Source organism: Strix uralensis, chromosome 2 (assembly GCF_047716275.1).
Source record: "Strix uralensis isolate ZFMK-TIS-50842 chromosome 2, bStrUra1, whole genome shotgun sequence".
In the NCBI taxonomy this organism is placed as follows: Eukaryota; Metazoa; Chordata; class Aves; order Strigiformes; family Strigidae; genus Strix; species Strix uralensis.
Window position 1 is genome coordinate 20,449,424 of NC_133973.1, and position 15,892 is coordinate 20,465,315.

The following is a 15,892-nucleotide window of genomic DNA, read 5'->3' on the forward strand; positions in this document are numbered from 1 at the left end:
TAGTGCCATGTCCTGATTGGGGAATTGCATGGTTTCCAGGTATACCCTCAGCCGAATTAAATACTAGAGTCTAAGCCTCAGTTCTCATTCATTAGTCAGTTTACTTATGAGTCCCCAGATTTTAATATATATTGGTCCAAGCCCGAAGTAATATAGGTGGCAGTTCATTTGATGACAGAATCTTCCATAATATTGCAAGTATTATTTTAAAGTTGTTGTATATTTTTGCGATATGGAAGTGCACATACAGATAGTAGTTATAAGCATAGAGCCTCACCACTCTTAAAGCACATGTGCAATTTGCCATATGCAGTACTTCTGAAATTTCTCAACAACCTCAGACGCAGCCATCCTCAAAAATTTAAAGATTATATCAAGAATTCTACAGAATGGCTCGATGTAATACCACTTTTCTGCAATAATCCCTTAAAAATGACACAGTATCATGTATGATTACTCCCATATCATGTATCTGAAGTCTGTGCCATCAAAATCCTAATTCAGACATTCGAACCAGTTTGGAATACCAAACAAACAGAAAATATCATCATCTTTACATAAAACAAATAAAAGGTCTGACCCAACTACCTTTGGTCACAAAACACCAAAGAAACATCACCCTAAACCCCCTCAAACAACAGACCACAAAAAACCCCCTCCACATCAATGCATTTTACTTCCTAAAAAGTAAAAATAAATTAAGTGAACCATCTGTGTCAGTTTTTCCTTTAAAATTTATGGCATATACATAGAATATGTGACTGTGATGTACTGCAGTAATTTTCATTAATTTTTAGGGTAACCTGTATGTTCTTTACTGCTCCAAAGTAATTCCAATCTCATGCCAACAAATCACTTAGAACAATCTTTGAGAAAAGATCCTTCTTTTTCTTAGTGTGTAGCACAATAAAGAGCAGGACTTTCTGGATGAGACTGTAGATGCTGCAGTAGTATAAATTAATAATAGGACCTGTGAATGAGTTTTATGTGACACTATGAACTCTTTGAAGACTTTCTCTTAGATAAACATTTAGTACATCATGCTTATGTAAAGCTGTCTGTTCAGAAACCTCCTTCTGCATAAAGCTGCTCAGATTAGACATCTCTGATTTATACCAGTATATGTTAAGACAAATGATTGCTATGCAACTGCAGGGAATTAGGTTAATTTAGATTATTTTGCTATAGGTTCTTGACTTTTGCAGACTTTCTATTGAGCTCTCAGCCGGGTTGCCTTCCAGACAATTGCCCGGATGAGATTTGGGGGCAGGTGTTAACTGTGGAAACCTACTTAGTATTAAACGTACCTGTCTCATCGCTACTGACTTTGGAGACGATACCTTTATATTTTTTTTCTGGTCATTGTTCTTCACAAAAGACCTAATTGAAAATATCTGTCAAATCATGTCTCTGGTTTCCCGCTTCTTCCCCCCCATTAATTGGACACGTATTGTGTTTGTGTGGGAAGGAAGGAGGCTCTATAGCAGTATAGCAATATTGCTGGGAAAAGAACATTAAAATGGATAAAGGGATTTCCTAGTGGTATAAATACCTGCACACGACCTCCCTGTGCTCTGGAGCCCTCCTGTATATGTATATGCAGGTAAAAAACCTGGAATAGAGTTTGAGCTGCCGTTAATCACGAAGGATCTGTTCTGTTAGAAAACAGGGGCAAGTGGCTCTTTTGCCTGTTTGAGGGTATGACTTGCCAAGCATTTTCTTCATCTGACACCTTTGTACCCTTGAATTCTGACTCTTCTCCCTCTCTGCCTCTGATAATGCATCACAGCGCCGCAGAGTGCCTGCCGGTTTCTAACCATGCCACCAATGTTGTGTCTCCAGGTACTTTTTAAAAATAATCTTGCTCTCAGTAACTCTCATTTGTAATGCTTTTGGATGATACGTGTTCATTAAGTTCTGCGATATTTAAAGTGTTTGGTATCAATGCTATGTTGATTTGGACTACATTAAAGTAGAAGCATTTTCACAAAACTCTGCATGATGAGTAAATCAGGAAAATCCCAAATGTTTGTCTTTTTAGCTTAATCTGTAGCTTTCTCTAAGTTTGTTACAAGATTAAGCTCAAGTATGTTACCAATGCATTAACTTAGAAAAGGCTCAAACATTGTCACTGTTGTTATGACTATATAGTCTTCAATGACAACTGTCATGTAAATTAATTGAAAGTTTATTTATTATGTAACCACAATCTAAAATAATATAAAATACTTTAAATAGGAAATTTATTTAAAAGAAGTCAGTTCTAAATATCAGTTGGTGAAGCTTTCAAGGAAAAACATTGCTTTATAAAGCATATTGCATACTGGGTCAAGACTAAGATTTAAGTGGAATGTTCAGAATTGGTGGCAGAAATCTCACCAATATTTTTGAATTTTATGTGTTTGTGTATATAATCTGACTAATTGCATTTAAATACTAGGACTTATGTAATCATTGAACTATCTGAGAGAGAGATAGAGAAAGAAAGTTTTCTTGCAGCTTTAAACCTACAGAAGTGGGATTCTGGAATACAGGAATTGATGGAAATCTTTAGGGAACAGAAAAAGAAATAATTTTGATTTATTTGAAATTGAGTTAAGGTAAAAATTTTATTTGGAGTCTTAACAAGAAACTAGCCTTCTCCTGAAATGCATTGGTAATAAAACATTTTAATAATAAGAAAAAGCATGTAAGTAATGAAAGCTGAGCATTGGTGATAGATAACAGGATCTTATACATTAAGCAGGAGGCTCAAAAAATCCTAATATGGCTGCTGGTTAGCAGTGGTAGTAGGGAATAGGAGAATTTAAATTTTGTATGAGGCCAAATTTATGTATCTGTATCATAGTATTTTCTAGATTCATCTGACTCATAATAAAAAGTATATGTGACAGGCAGCCAAAAGCATTTGCTTGTCGTCTTCAGATTTGGGGTTTGATATTTTGTAGTTACCACCCAAAAATACTGCTGTAGTAAGTGCGAATTTTGTTTGCAGGATCACATCTAATAGGTGATCCTGTGAGAATGGAAGCAGTGACAGAGGGTGCTAACTATAATGAGTAAAGGTTTACAAATTTCATATATAGCTTCAGAAATTGTAATAAACAATGCCATTCTGATGAAAGCATCTAAGGAGAATTTGTGCACAAAAACATGAAAGAATTTTGAATAATGACTAATGTTAAATGTCAAAATTTTTAAAAATGCATGTAACAATTCTGCATCACAAAACAGAGGTGAGTATACTTCTGTTCAAATACTATACCATGTCATAGAGCTGATGTTCTGCAGTATCCTCAACACTTTAACCGTTACTATTTAATTTAGATAGCATCATCTTCACTATTTAATTCTACATCCTCATTAGCAAGTTAAAAATTATATTTTTATGCATAAAAATTATAGTCTATGGATTATGAAATAATAGAAAAAAACCACCAGTAAACTCTTAGATCTTACCTGAACAGAAAAGTTGCATTACTCTAAATGCATTAGTATTATTAATGCAGTCTTCATTTTGGGGGCATTTATACCAGTATAAGCATGCCTGTTTTAGTAGATTTTATGTATGTATATCTAAACAGAACATTGTACTGTTATGATTACAGTTGCAAAAAACAGATATTCTAATCCTTAATTAATTATACTGTTTTGAACAGCTGGAATGTGTGCTCTAAAGTGCAGTTTTACATATCTGAATGCTCACGAACATGAATTTTTAATATTATACTTTATAGCAGTTGTTAGAGGGGACAGTATATGCATTTCTGTGTCTACTTATGCATGAGAAGCAGACACATCTCATTTTGTATTCAGTAAAAAATTGTCTGATTCTTCAGGCACTGGCGATTACTGGGTACAGATCTGAAACACCCCTGTGAAAACACTAGACATAAATTGTGTGTTTGTTGCTGATGAAGATGGAAAATGTTGATTTAGGCCTAACTTTTCAGAAGACTCTTGAGTCTATCATTCTGTTTCCCCACCACCCTGCCAAAGCACTCTGAAATGGTTTTGGTGGCTTGGCACTCGAGAAAACATGACTTCTGGATGCCTCGAAGCAGATGTCCCAAACTGCTGCTTTTGGAAACCCACGTCTTAGGCATGCACAAAATATTGCCTGCCTTGATGACTGTGTTCACTGTGGGGTTTTCACGGCAGTGAAGCCAATCAATTTTCTGGGGACACAGAGCAAGTTTTTATGTAAGATTAAATGAAATAGTGTGTGGAAGTTGCATGGGGAGAAGAACCAGTCTCCTTGTGGACAGTTCAATGCTTCCCTTGCTCAGCAGTATATGTAAACTGGGTTATGCCCTTAGATTGTACTAAAAAAGTAATGCATCAAGACCACAGCATGACAATTTCTGGTCTTGGCTTAGACGGTATCTCACTATTTATACTGGCAGTCTTGTCTGATGCGGCCTGGTCAAGTGTCTGGATCTCCAGCAGTGTTAACCTGATGGTTATGGCCCAGAGTTAAATGGTTACTGAATGCACACAAAAACTACATACAAGGATACTGTCTGCCTCTGAACTTAAAGGTTGTGTCTTAAATCCTCACACATTTTCTTACCAGTCCGGTCTGTTTTGTCTTTGATCCAAATTCCTATATGCTCCCATATCTGCTTTGCCATGATGACTCTGGGAAACCTTCAGCAGGCCTTCATTACTCTGTGCCTTCCTGTCATTATGGAAATCAACCATCTACCTATGGGGTGATGGCAGGTAAGAGATATACCATCAATTGGGTGAGCTATTAGCATGCTGATTTTGGTCAGTTTTCCTCTAGAGGGACCAATTCAAGACAGTTGCTTAAGACAGGACCGGGGTTAAGGCACTAGAAAAAGGGTTAGGAAGTCAGTGCTCAGAGTGTCCCCGAATCTCTGCATCTGTTGGGAAATCACTCTGTATCTTACTTCTATCTACAAGACTGGGACAGTGCTGCTTTTTTTGTTCACCTGTGTCCACTTCCCCTGGTGATCATCACTTTTTGAGGGACCAGGAGTGATGTACCTGATATACCTGTCTATTACCAGTACCTCGGGTGATGGAGCCCTGACTGGAACGAGAAAATAAAATGATGGCATAATGAAAGGATAGCTGAATTCAGCAGGCAGATCATACAGATGATCGTGGATTTTTACACGCATCCTGCTCAGTTTTCCATGCCCCAGGCTGAGTAAGAAAGAGGAACTGTTATTCTATGCAAGTTCAAGTAGCAGTCAATGAGACAATGCTATGAACCAAATCAACACAACTCCCAGAAAATAATCATGACTCAGAGATAATCCAAAATCAAACTCGGCATTTTATTTCACTTAAGAATGAAAGAAATATTAGAGTAAGTCAGCATAGATGAGTACATCTGTATAGGGATGCTTTAGAGGACAAAGCGTAGACTTCCTTCATGGTGTGTAAATGTCCAAATGCTCCTATTTCATTATGCATCTATGTGTCTGTTGCAAACATTCCTGGCATTGTTCAGATCCCCAGGAAAAGTTAATAGGTATTAAAAAAAAGTATTGCTCAGAAGTTAATTTTGTTTCACTCCAAAATAAATACATCTTCATTTTTCTCCTTTCTTTTCTCACCCTTACTTTTTTTTTTTTAGGCATCAAGCCTGCAACTCCAGAGATGCTATCAGCAAGTCTCTCCCAGAGTCGCATCTTACAGACATGCAGCATGCCACATGCCAATGTGGTAAATGGTGTCAGCACCTTGCAAAGCAAGTCCTTCTCATTTTTGGTCTTTGACTTTATTCTTTGAGCAAATTTCGTCTTTTTTTTTTTTTTTTTTTTTGTGGTTATCCTGTGTGAAAGTTATAAAATATTCCTATGGGGTTAGAACCTCCAACACTGGTGAGAACAATCAGGGAAGGGAAGACAAGAAATAAATAGAGGAAGGGGTGGGAAGTTATTGAAGTTCTGAGTTCTGCTACAAAGTTCTGCATTTAAAAAAATGTTTAAATGGATGTTCTGAGAATTTGGAATTTACTGGCTGCTCCAGAAACACTGAAGAGTGTTAAAATTTCTCAAACTACTTTTTTTCCCCTTCAGGTCAGAGACTTTAGCTCTATGTACAATATCTAGTGAAAAAGCAGCCTTCACTCTTACCTGAATTTCCTTGTTAAGTCTGATATTTGTGAACAAATGGTAGCATGAGATAGTTTTGTTTTGTCCTTGAGCAATTTCTTAAGCCAAGAACAATCATTCTGAATGTGTTTGGGGTTTTGTTTGTTTGTTGTTTTTTTTTCTTTAAGCTCTGACCTGTGTACTTTCCTCAAAGAAATTTTGTGCTGAAGCTAAACCAAGGTAGTATTTTGTCTGAACATCACATGGTATTTACATGGAAATGTTCTTTGTAACAGAAAATAAGGGACTGGCACAATTTAGGTGGCTCAAAATTACATTGATCCATCAATTTGTTGTGCCACTTAATTCCAGCTGAGACCTTGGATTGTTATTTGTTTAAGTTTGGTCCATTTACCATCTTATTTAGGTGCATCACAGTTTGATAAGAAATAGGATGGCTGTGGCTGGTGAAAGTGGCTGTTGGTTGGTTTTTGATGTTGGCACAAGAGAGACCATATCTTCTAGGAGATTCTCACTCTTGGGTACTTTCACATATTACAGATGTGGATTATGAGATGATGAAGACATGTTTTTATTGTGTAGCAGTAGAGAATAACCATACTGAGTTTTCTTTTTGGTATTGCTCAGGTAGCCTGACCCCTTGCCTTTATAAATTCCCGGAGCATGCCCTGAGTGCCAGCTCCTGTGCCCTCAGCCACGGCTTTACGCCCATGCACCAGTCCCTCCTCACAGACGATCCCACCGCCGCAGACTTCAAGCAGGAGTTCCGCAGAAAAAGCAAGTCTGTTGAAGAGCCCATCGACATGGACTCCCCTGAAATCAGGGAACTGGAGAAATTTGCTAATGAATTTAAGCTGCGGAGAATTAAGCTGGGTATGTGCTTTATGTCTGTGAACAAAAAGCTGAAAAATTCCAGTGAAAGCCCAATTATTTCCAAATGTTTTACGGTCTAGCCTCTGCAGTTGTCTAATCATACCTCTAATCCTGCCTTGCACTGCCAAGCTTTCTCCATTCCTAAAAGACTTGCATGGAATTAATGAACTTCAGCTTTTTGTAGCTTAGTACATAGAAAGTGACTTTAAACTTTCCTGTCCTTAAATTACTCAGAGAAAATTATTGTTGTTCATTAAATCAGATTCAGTGGCAGGTGCGTTATTTTGCACAGCCTCAAATTTTCTGCAGCTTAGGGCAGCACAGGCTCTAACCTCTCATAACCATCCTCTTCCCCATGAAGTGCTTCTTCTGATGGTGCAATGTCATTTCAGTATACAAGATGGGTGACATCCATGGCAAATCTTTCATACCAGGAGAAAGCTTCTTTTCCTGGTTTATTTACTTGTACCAAGACACAGGTACAGAAGCAACTGATATCTTTGTTGCTGTCTGATAACTACTGGGGCTGACGCAAGAGGGTCTCCAGTGAGGTGCTTGTCTTTCACTGGACAATCTTAGCTGAGGACAAAGGTGGACTGAGCCCTGTCTTTCTCACCTGTAGGGAATAGAGGTACATTGCAGAGTAAAAGCGTGTCTCACCCTTGTTTGAACTATACTGAAAAAAGCAACACCCAGCGCTACAGATTCAGCCCACTTAAAATATAGGGTATTCCAAATGGAGAGTTGCAATTTTGACATTATAGCTTATAACATTACATTGTATCGTTACAAAATAGGGCATCCTTCTAGCTTTAGATATGTAAAAAAAATTATTAGGTTATTACCAGTATCTATGCATTATCTCAACAGCTAGTAAGCATTCCATTTGCAGTGTGAAAATAAGGACTGAAACAAAAATTTAGGCTTTAAAATAGTATTTGCAACTTTGTCAGTTTTGCTGTATACCATGTATTTAATGTCAGCCACAGCAATGGAAAGGTTTGCAAGGCCCCATGCTGTTAAACGCTGTAATTATTACTGTATCTTCATGCTGAATTTTTCAGGGAACAAAACTTCATCTGATGCAAACAAATGACACAGAGCCTGTAAGACTGGGCTTAATGTTCTGATGGGAAAACTGCAATTTGCACAGGAAAACTAATCTTGAGCTTTACAAGGGAAGACAGAGTTAATATGGGCTGTGGGTCTGAGACTGAGAGGCACAGTTAGTGCAATCAAAATGGAGGCAAAATGCTGCCTCGTGAGACATTTAGCATCTAAAGAGATCCTGCCTGTTCTGGCACAGAGGCAGGAAGGGCGGATGATGAGCCAGACCCCTGGACATGGCAGATACACATTCAGAGCTCTGAAGGGAAGCTGCTGTTACAGAGTCAGTGTCTGCATGGAAACTGCAGCATTTCTCTGATCGCTTCAACTTTAGTTGTTGCAACAAACAACAGGAGACTGGCAGTGCTGCCAGGGATTAGTTTATTGCCATTGCACCATCTATAGAAAGAAGGATAAGGGGTGTCTGGATCCTTCTCAAATCTCTAATCTCAGAGTGTAAAACTCCACTAAATCAGTGTAAAACTCCACTGAAACCAACAGGAGACTGAACACATCAGTGTCAGCCACAGAGACCTCTGCAGAAAGCCCATCCTGGAGAATGCTGCAGGCACACACTGTTCATAAGAGTCATCAGTGAAGGGCTAAGCGCCTCAAGGCAAGTAACCATTTATAGAAAGCTCTGCAGTGACTTTTTTCTGTCTTTGACAGGTTATACACAAACCAATGTTGGAGAAGCGCTGGCTGCTGTGCATGGCTCTGAATTCAGCCAAACGACTATTTGCCGGTTTGAAAACTTGCAGCTGAGTTTTAAGAACGCATGCAAACTGAAATCGATACTGTCCAAGTGGCTGGAGGAAGCAGAACAAGTAGGAGGTAGAGAATTGAAATCCTCTGAATATTGATTTGCATTTAAACCAGAATCCTATATACACGTTGAAGGACTAGTATGTGTCTTCCATAGACTAAAGTTTTTGTTTTACCAGCTTTAAACACTAAGGTGTGCTTCTATTAAATTTTGGTTAACTTTTTTTGGGTGGGCAAGGAGGGGCAAACTGAAATGCATGGAGGGTACAGAATAGCAGAAACATCACTTGGCCTAATGGAAGTAATTTTTTTCAGTCCCATCCAAGCAAACTAGCTCCACTGCAATATGGGACACCTCAGAGCTGTTGTTAGGATCTACAGGACAGCATATTTAGCAGCATATGGGAATTCTTCACTACATATGACATGTGGCCATGGGGAAAAGGATGTCAATTCAGCTGAGGCAGTGGTCTTTAAACCCTAAAGAAGAATAGCATGGCATAGAGTTTTTTGATGCAACCTTTTTGCTGCTAGGGGATTCCCTTCTTTTTGTCCAGTTACTTTCCAGTTGCAGAAAGAGTCATGGGGTTCACTGGGCAAAGTGTACTTTAGAACAGGTCGGTTGATTTAGAGGAAATTGGTTGCCTTAAAGAACAGCCTTTTCAGCTGGATGAATTGTGATGCTGAGAAGCAGTATGTCTGGAGGTGACAGTGAAAGCCAGGACTACTGCTGCGCAGCACTCACCTAGCATCGGAAGAAAGAGATGATCTTAATGCTACTTTTTGGATTTGCCATTGTATTCAACAGTAGGAAACCTTGTTAAACAGCTGCTTCTGCTGCACGCTTCAGTTTCCTTTGAACCAAACGTAGAAAGCTTCCTTCCCCTGCAACTGCACTGGAAAACAGAGGGTCTCCTAATGTGGCTGGCACATTGCAAGAATTACTTGTGAGGGAGTTGTAGTGGGTAGCAGCTACTGACCGCCTGAGCAGCGTTACAGGCTTGAGCTGCAGGGTAACATCATGCACGCAGTCAGCAGCCTCTGAGAAGGGAGTGGGATGGAAGAAGCAGATGAATAAATGGGGTTGAGAGCCAAGACTGTATTTCTGCAGAAAGAGGGTGAGGGAGCCAAGAGGTATAGAAATGGACTCCATCTCCCTAGACTGTACCCTGCAGGGTAGGAGAAACAAGGTATGTCAAAGGAGGGGGCTGAAGCATGGCTCCACAGCTACATAGGCACAGAGCCAGCACTGTTTGCAGCTTTACCGGTGGCACACCATTTTTGCTTACAACCATTTATAGCTGGAGGTAAAACAATGACCAACCAGCTGAAAGAAAGAAGTGCTTTTATGTGTGGTGCTGCTTTTATTCAGCGGCATTATCTGTTAGCTTTCTTCTGTCTTCAAAGAAAGGGACGTTTCTCTGGAGATGATTGTGCTTGTTTTCCACTCCTTATGGAAGGTAACTGCTGGGTTTTGTTTTTAATGCAGCTTTATACAATGAAAAAGTTGGAGTGAATGAGCGGAAGAGGAAGCGCAGAACCACCATAAGGTAATAAACATTTAGGGCGCTACGTGTTAGATACCACTTTGGCTAGGATGTTTCCTGGGTTCAAAATCAAAGTGTTATTTTCTGTTAATGAATCTCTATAGCTAATGCTTCAAAATGTTTCACTATTTTGAAACATTCTAGTGAAAAACAACAGCATAACCCTCCAGAACCTCAATTTGCTCCAAATACAATACTTTTCCCAGTTAATCTTTTTTCCAATGCACAACAACAAACTTTAATATGAAAAAATATTTTATTCTAATTCTGCCCAGATTTTATGATATCTATATAGCGAATAAGGTATCAGAGCACCCTTGTTTTCATTTTGGGAGATTCTACATTATACTGGAATAAATTGCATTATTTTGCCATAGAACTAAGGTTTGGGAAGTTTGAGGGTAAGCTCTTACATGGCAGATACAGATATGGCATCCTTATCCCCATCCTCTGTCACTGGATTCTTTGGAGTTCCCAAAGAAACACTTTAAGGAGCTAAAGTGATAAAACAGGCAGTTGTTCTGGGAACCTCCTTCTCCTGTCTCTCACATCTCTGGTGGCCAACATCTACCATCTATCTAAGCCTCAACTCCATGTGTAAATCAAGTAGGCTGGTCAATCATATTACAAAAACAAATACCAAATAGGCAAATGGGGTATTTCCTTCTCCTTTAGATATCCCAGACTCTTGTAACCTTTGGTGAAGAATTCAGAGCTGTGGTATTCTTCCACGGGAAGGGAATTTGGCTGCCTCTGGGCACAACTGTGGTGCTGTCGGGCCCTACCTGCTACAGTGAACTGCCTGTTCCTTGAACAGGGATCCTTCCCAATGTGCAGTGGCATCTCCCAGAGATGTAGGCTGCTCTATAGTCCTATAGCTACAACATCTACCTTCTTCTCTCACAGTCGAGACCTGTTTTTTTCATCGTACTGCTTTTGATATAAGGAATAAAATGATATGAATTTTTTCTGACTTGAATTAAGTATGCCTCTGAGGGGATGTTTCTCAGTTAGGCGTGAACTGTGGATGGGAGATGCTTCACAGCTCATTTGCTTATCACCTCACAAGGGATGAAGCTTTACTCTTGGGAGGCCAGTTTCTCCTCTCAGCTTCTCTACAAGCCAGTAAGGACTGGAGCAGCAGTGCCAAGACCTTGTCCAGTTTATGCAGGATGGCCTGCGTGAGAGCTGAGTTGAGACCATCTCTGTCCTAGGTGTTTTCTCCTGGCTAGAGGAGCCCACTGAAGACTGCTCATCTACCATTGTGGGTTTTGGTATTGTTTTTCAACAGCTATTGAGGAAATCAGTCCCCGTATTAAGCATTTTTTAATTATTCCTGCTTTTACATCTAACCCCATTGCACTGGGAATATCAAATATGACAGGTTGTCAAGGGCACAGATAATTGAGGTGAAATTCAGGACCAAATCCCTTATAGTAAGAAAATATTAATTGTTCCTTCAAAGACATATAGGACGTCAGTTTGAGGACCTCAAACTAATCAGGACTTTATCTGAACTGCAGCCTTACTCTTAGCAATTCTTAATGGATGTTTGAAGGCAAACTAGAGGTAAAACAAAAGTCCCACTAACCAAATTAGGTTAGTCATACCCTGAGCAAAAACTACTTAATTTGAATTTGTGGAAGCTATTCTATTTTCTAGTTTGATTAGATAGAAAGCCTAAGAAACTGTTAGTCAAAACTAATGTTGTTTCTATATTTCTGCGTGTGCAGAACATCATGCTATTAATTAGGTAGTTTTGGTAACATCCCTAAATATTGCAAAATAGACCTATAAATGAAAGACCAACAACATATTACAGATTAATTAACGAAATAACTAGAACTCCAGCAGATACTTTGTGTATTCCTGTAACAGAAATACCTGCACCTCATTTCCAGAATAATGCATGAAGTGCCCTCTTGTGTCCAAAGAAATTACAGCTACTGCTGAACCCAGTTTTTGACGTGTCCTGTTGGCACACACGCATGTTGCAGATACTCTTTGTTTTCTGAAAATATGTAACACAAACGTGAAGGAAATTGTATCTGACAATAAGAAAAGATAGGAGTCTTAACTTATTTTGTTTATTGAACCACTAAACTTTGGTTAGCTGTTCAGGCTTGTTCCAATTCCTGTGATCCCATTCATATCTAACTGGTAGCTGTACGTCCTCGAGAGCATCAAGAAGCACAAACGTTTCATGATTACCACTGAAATTGCACTGAACTTGATGCGCATTTTGCCATTAAATTGTGCTGAAATTCTGCATGATGCCATGCTGTTCATGGCAGCAAAGAAATACAGTCTACTTTAAGCTCTGTGGGTTTCCTTTACATAGAAAAAGAGGAAATAAACCAAGTCACTATCTTATGTGCTCTTAGCTGACCCTTCTTCTGAACTAGTGGTGAAAGCCTGAATGTGTCAGAAGTTTTTAAAGGTGACATTTTATCCCTTTATCCAGCATCGCTGCCAAAGAAGCCCTAGAGAGACACTTTGGAGAACAAAGTAAGCCTTCTTCTCAGGAAATTATGAGGATGGCTGAGGGGCTCAATCTTGAAAAAGAAGTTGTGAGAGTTTGGTTTTGCAACAGAAGACAAAGGGAAAAAAGAGTAAAGACAAGTTTACATCAGAATGCCTTTAGTTCTATTATCAAGGAGCATCACGAATGCCGGTAAAGCTTTCCTGTGCATAGATGTGGATTTCTGTTTTGCTTTTTGTAAATATTGTAAATACTATGTTGTTTTAAAAAAGAAAAATCAGTGAACCACTTGTTTCTCTTACAAGCTAGCCTGCTTCAGATGTAGTGTGTTGTGGAAGACCTGATTTTAATGTAAAGGTTGTAACCAAATTAAATGCTACTGCATATATTTAAAGAGTTGGAGGTCTCTCCTTAACTTCAAGTAACCTATTATGCATTATTCAGCTAGAAAGGCTTTCCAAGTTGTCCAAGTACTTGCAGCTTCCCTGTGCTGTGCCTTTCTTGCACCTGGGGTACGTTTAATGTTTAACGGAGAACCCCATGTAGGTACCCTAAGCATCAAGAAACAAAGCTTTTGCATTCTATGTGAAGAAAGGTTACAAAGCCTGGTATCAGCAGCTATAGTTTTGAAAGAACTTTGCCTCTCCATGTCCATGCATGTGCTGTAGCCTCATCCCACATTAACTATCTTACTGTGCTAACCTTTGTGAGATTGTATTATGCTACTAGGCACATGGCAGGGTCCCATCTCCAGTGGTGAACACTGAGCTCACCAAACTAAGCACCAGTGAGAAATCAGACCTTCAAAGAAGACAAGGTGAATAAGCGACCTTAAACAAGCAGTGGTGACACTGCTGAATATCTAGTTATGGCCAAGGATGGGATGTGCCCATGAAATCTTGTGGGACTGCCACTAGGTCTGAGTCAGGTAGCAGAACGAGCGAGCTGAAGAACTGCCAGCTCAAATTCAGCTACGTGCTCACAACAGCTGTACACCTCAGTGAATCATTTCAGGTAAATGCCATGAGAAATGTGCCATAATTGCTGTCATTGTTTACCGTAGGGTAAGCTGTTACAGAGTACAGACAGCTAAGTACGGAGGTATCAACACCCACCGTTCCTACTGTGTGCTCTGTCTCCATGTACCACTTGACTGCCTTAAACCAGTGCCAAGTAGAAGTGATTTTTTTTTTTATGCTTGTTATCAAAGGTAATTCTTGCTAATTTATTATATGCCTTAAAGTTTGATTTGGATAGGCTTAGCTATAAAAATTTACGTTACCTTAAGACTTTGTGACTTGAAGGGGTAAAAAATTAGAGAATTATGAGCATTTATTGCACTGCACATTCCCACACTCTTACACACCTCTAATTGAAAATAAACCCTTATTTGTTGTCCTCTAGCATAGAGATAATGGGGGGGGAGGGGGGGGACACCATGAACGACACAGTGCCAGAGTTCCACCTATCAGAAAGACAGGCACTGAGAAACTGAATTTAATGACTGTAGTACTCACCAGGGATAGATTATCCAGCCATTTCATCAGCCTGCTCATTGTTATTAGAATAGCCCATTACCATATATGTATTTTTGACTGTTTTCCAAGGACTGAAATTGAGTGCACGCAAGCAGTAATAGCCAGATACATTTTATTTTTCCATAAAGCAGACCTGATGATTTAGAAAGCGTCTAGATAATAGGCCCACAGAAAGCAAAAGGAGTTTAATGTTCAAGACCACTTAGAAGCAGTGTGTACAAGTTAAGTGCTCTCTCCCTAGTGTACGTTAAATTATCTCTGATACCTATTACAGTGACCATGGGCATATTCACCTATGGAAATCAGGCTCCTGGATTAAAAAAAAAAAATATTTTTATGGATGAATGCATTGCTATAACCCCTTAATTTAGAAAACTTCAAGTTAATAACTCAAAGGGGAGAAATTGTGCTATGTACTCTCTTCAGGCTGTTCTCATCACTAGCGTAGCTCAGCCACTACAGCAAAGACCAAGTTGTAGCCTTTATCCACCACATGTGTATTGGCAGATCATGAACTTTCCAAAAGGATGAAAGAGAAATACAGTTGAGATTAGCACTCAGTGAAGGTGGTGGTATGCATTTGTGTACCTTTCATGTGATTTAATATTATGTATGTTGAAACTACTATCTGATCTATATGTTATTTATAGCCTAAATTATTTTCTTAATTATAAAAGGCTTCCTAGAAATGCTATAAGCCTGTACTTCCCAACCCCTCCATCCAATAAACTATTCTTATGCATTTGGTAATGGTTTGTAGTTGTTTTGGTAACACTTCTTTTAGTTGTGTATCATGCTGATGTGCATATTCATTTTAGCATGCTGTAATAGGTAATTCAAAAGCAGACTTACCATAACATTGTGATTTCTAGTCTTATAGAAAGCCTTACAAGTGAAGGCTAATTGCAGAAGCATAGCAAAATAAAATTAAAGGTGACACATAATGCCATTTTCTTGCAAAAGAATGACAAAGGGCTAAGTGGAGGAAGCAGCCACCATTTAAACACATCCAGCTGTTGCCACAGAAATACAAACAAATTAGAGTGGAATTTTTTAAAGAAAAAAAGCTGGATGAAATCAATTTAATGTGCTGCAGCTGCAGCCATTAGACTTAGAGAAAGTGGCAATTCATTTTTTTCTGTAGGAATAACTTACTGTGTAATGGCCATCAACCACTCTTGATTGGGGAAGAACCCTTAGGTAAGACTTCTGAGGGGCAGCTTCATAAACCTGCAAGAGTTTAGTTTGCCATTTGACTAATGTGGGCTACATTATTTTTCTTTGACGTGTTTGTGGGGTTTTTTCTTGCTCTTACTTTTCCCATAGTAACTTTAGGCAAGGTGTTAAAACTAGAACAGAGGACAAAACAAGACATTATGACAATGTATAAATCTGTGGTTCACTGTCTCCGAAGTACTTTGTAGCATTCTGTCCCCCTCGTATGAAGGATACAACAGACCTAGAAAAGGCCCCTATAGAAGCAGAGGT

General features: G+C 39.1%; 1 protein-coding gene across 1 annotated transcript; it reads left to right on the plus strand.

The window, feature by feature from the left end:
* Positions 1-1,700: 1,700 nt before the first annotated feature.
* Positions 1,701-13,062, plus strand: POU1F1 (POU class 1 homeobox 1). The gene is given in 8 exon segments (XM_074860886.1): positions 1,701-1,842; positions 4,577-4,648; positions 4,651-4,725; positions 5,612-5,729; positions 6,724-6,965; positions 8,742-8,906; positions 10,327-10,387; positions 12,849-13,062. Coding segments are annotated over 8 exon segments (1,089 nt in total).
* Positions 13,063-15,892: the final 2,830 nt, after the last annotated feature.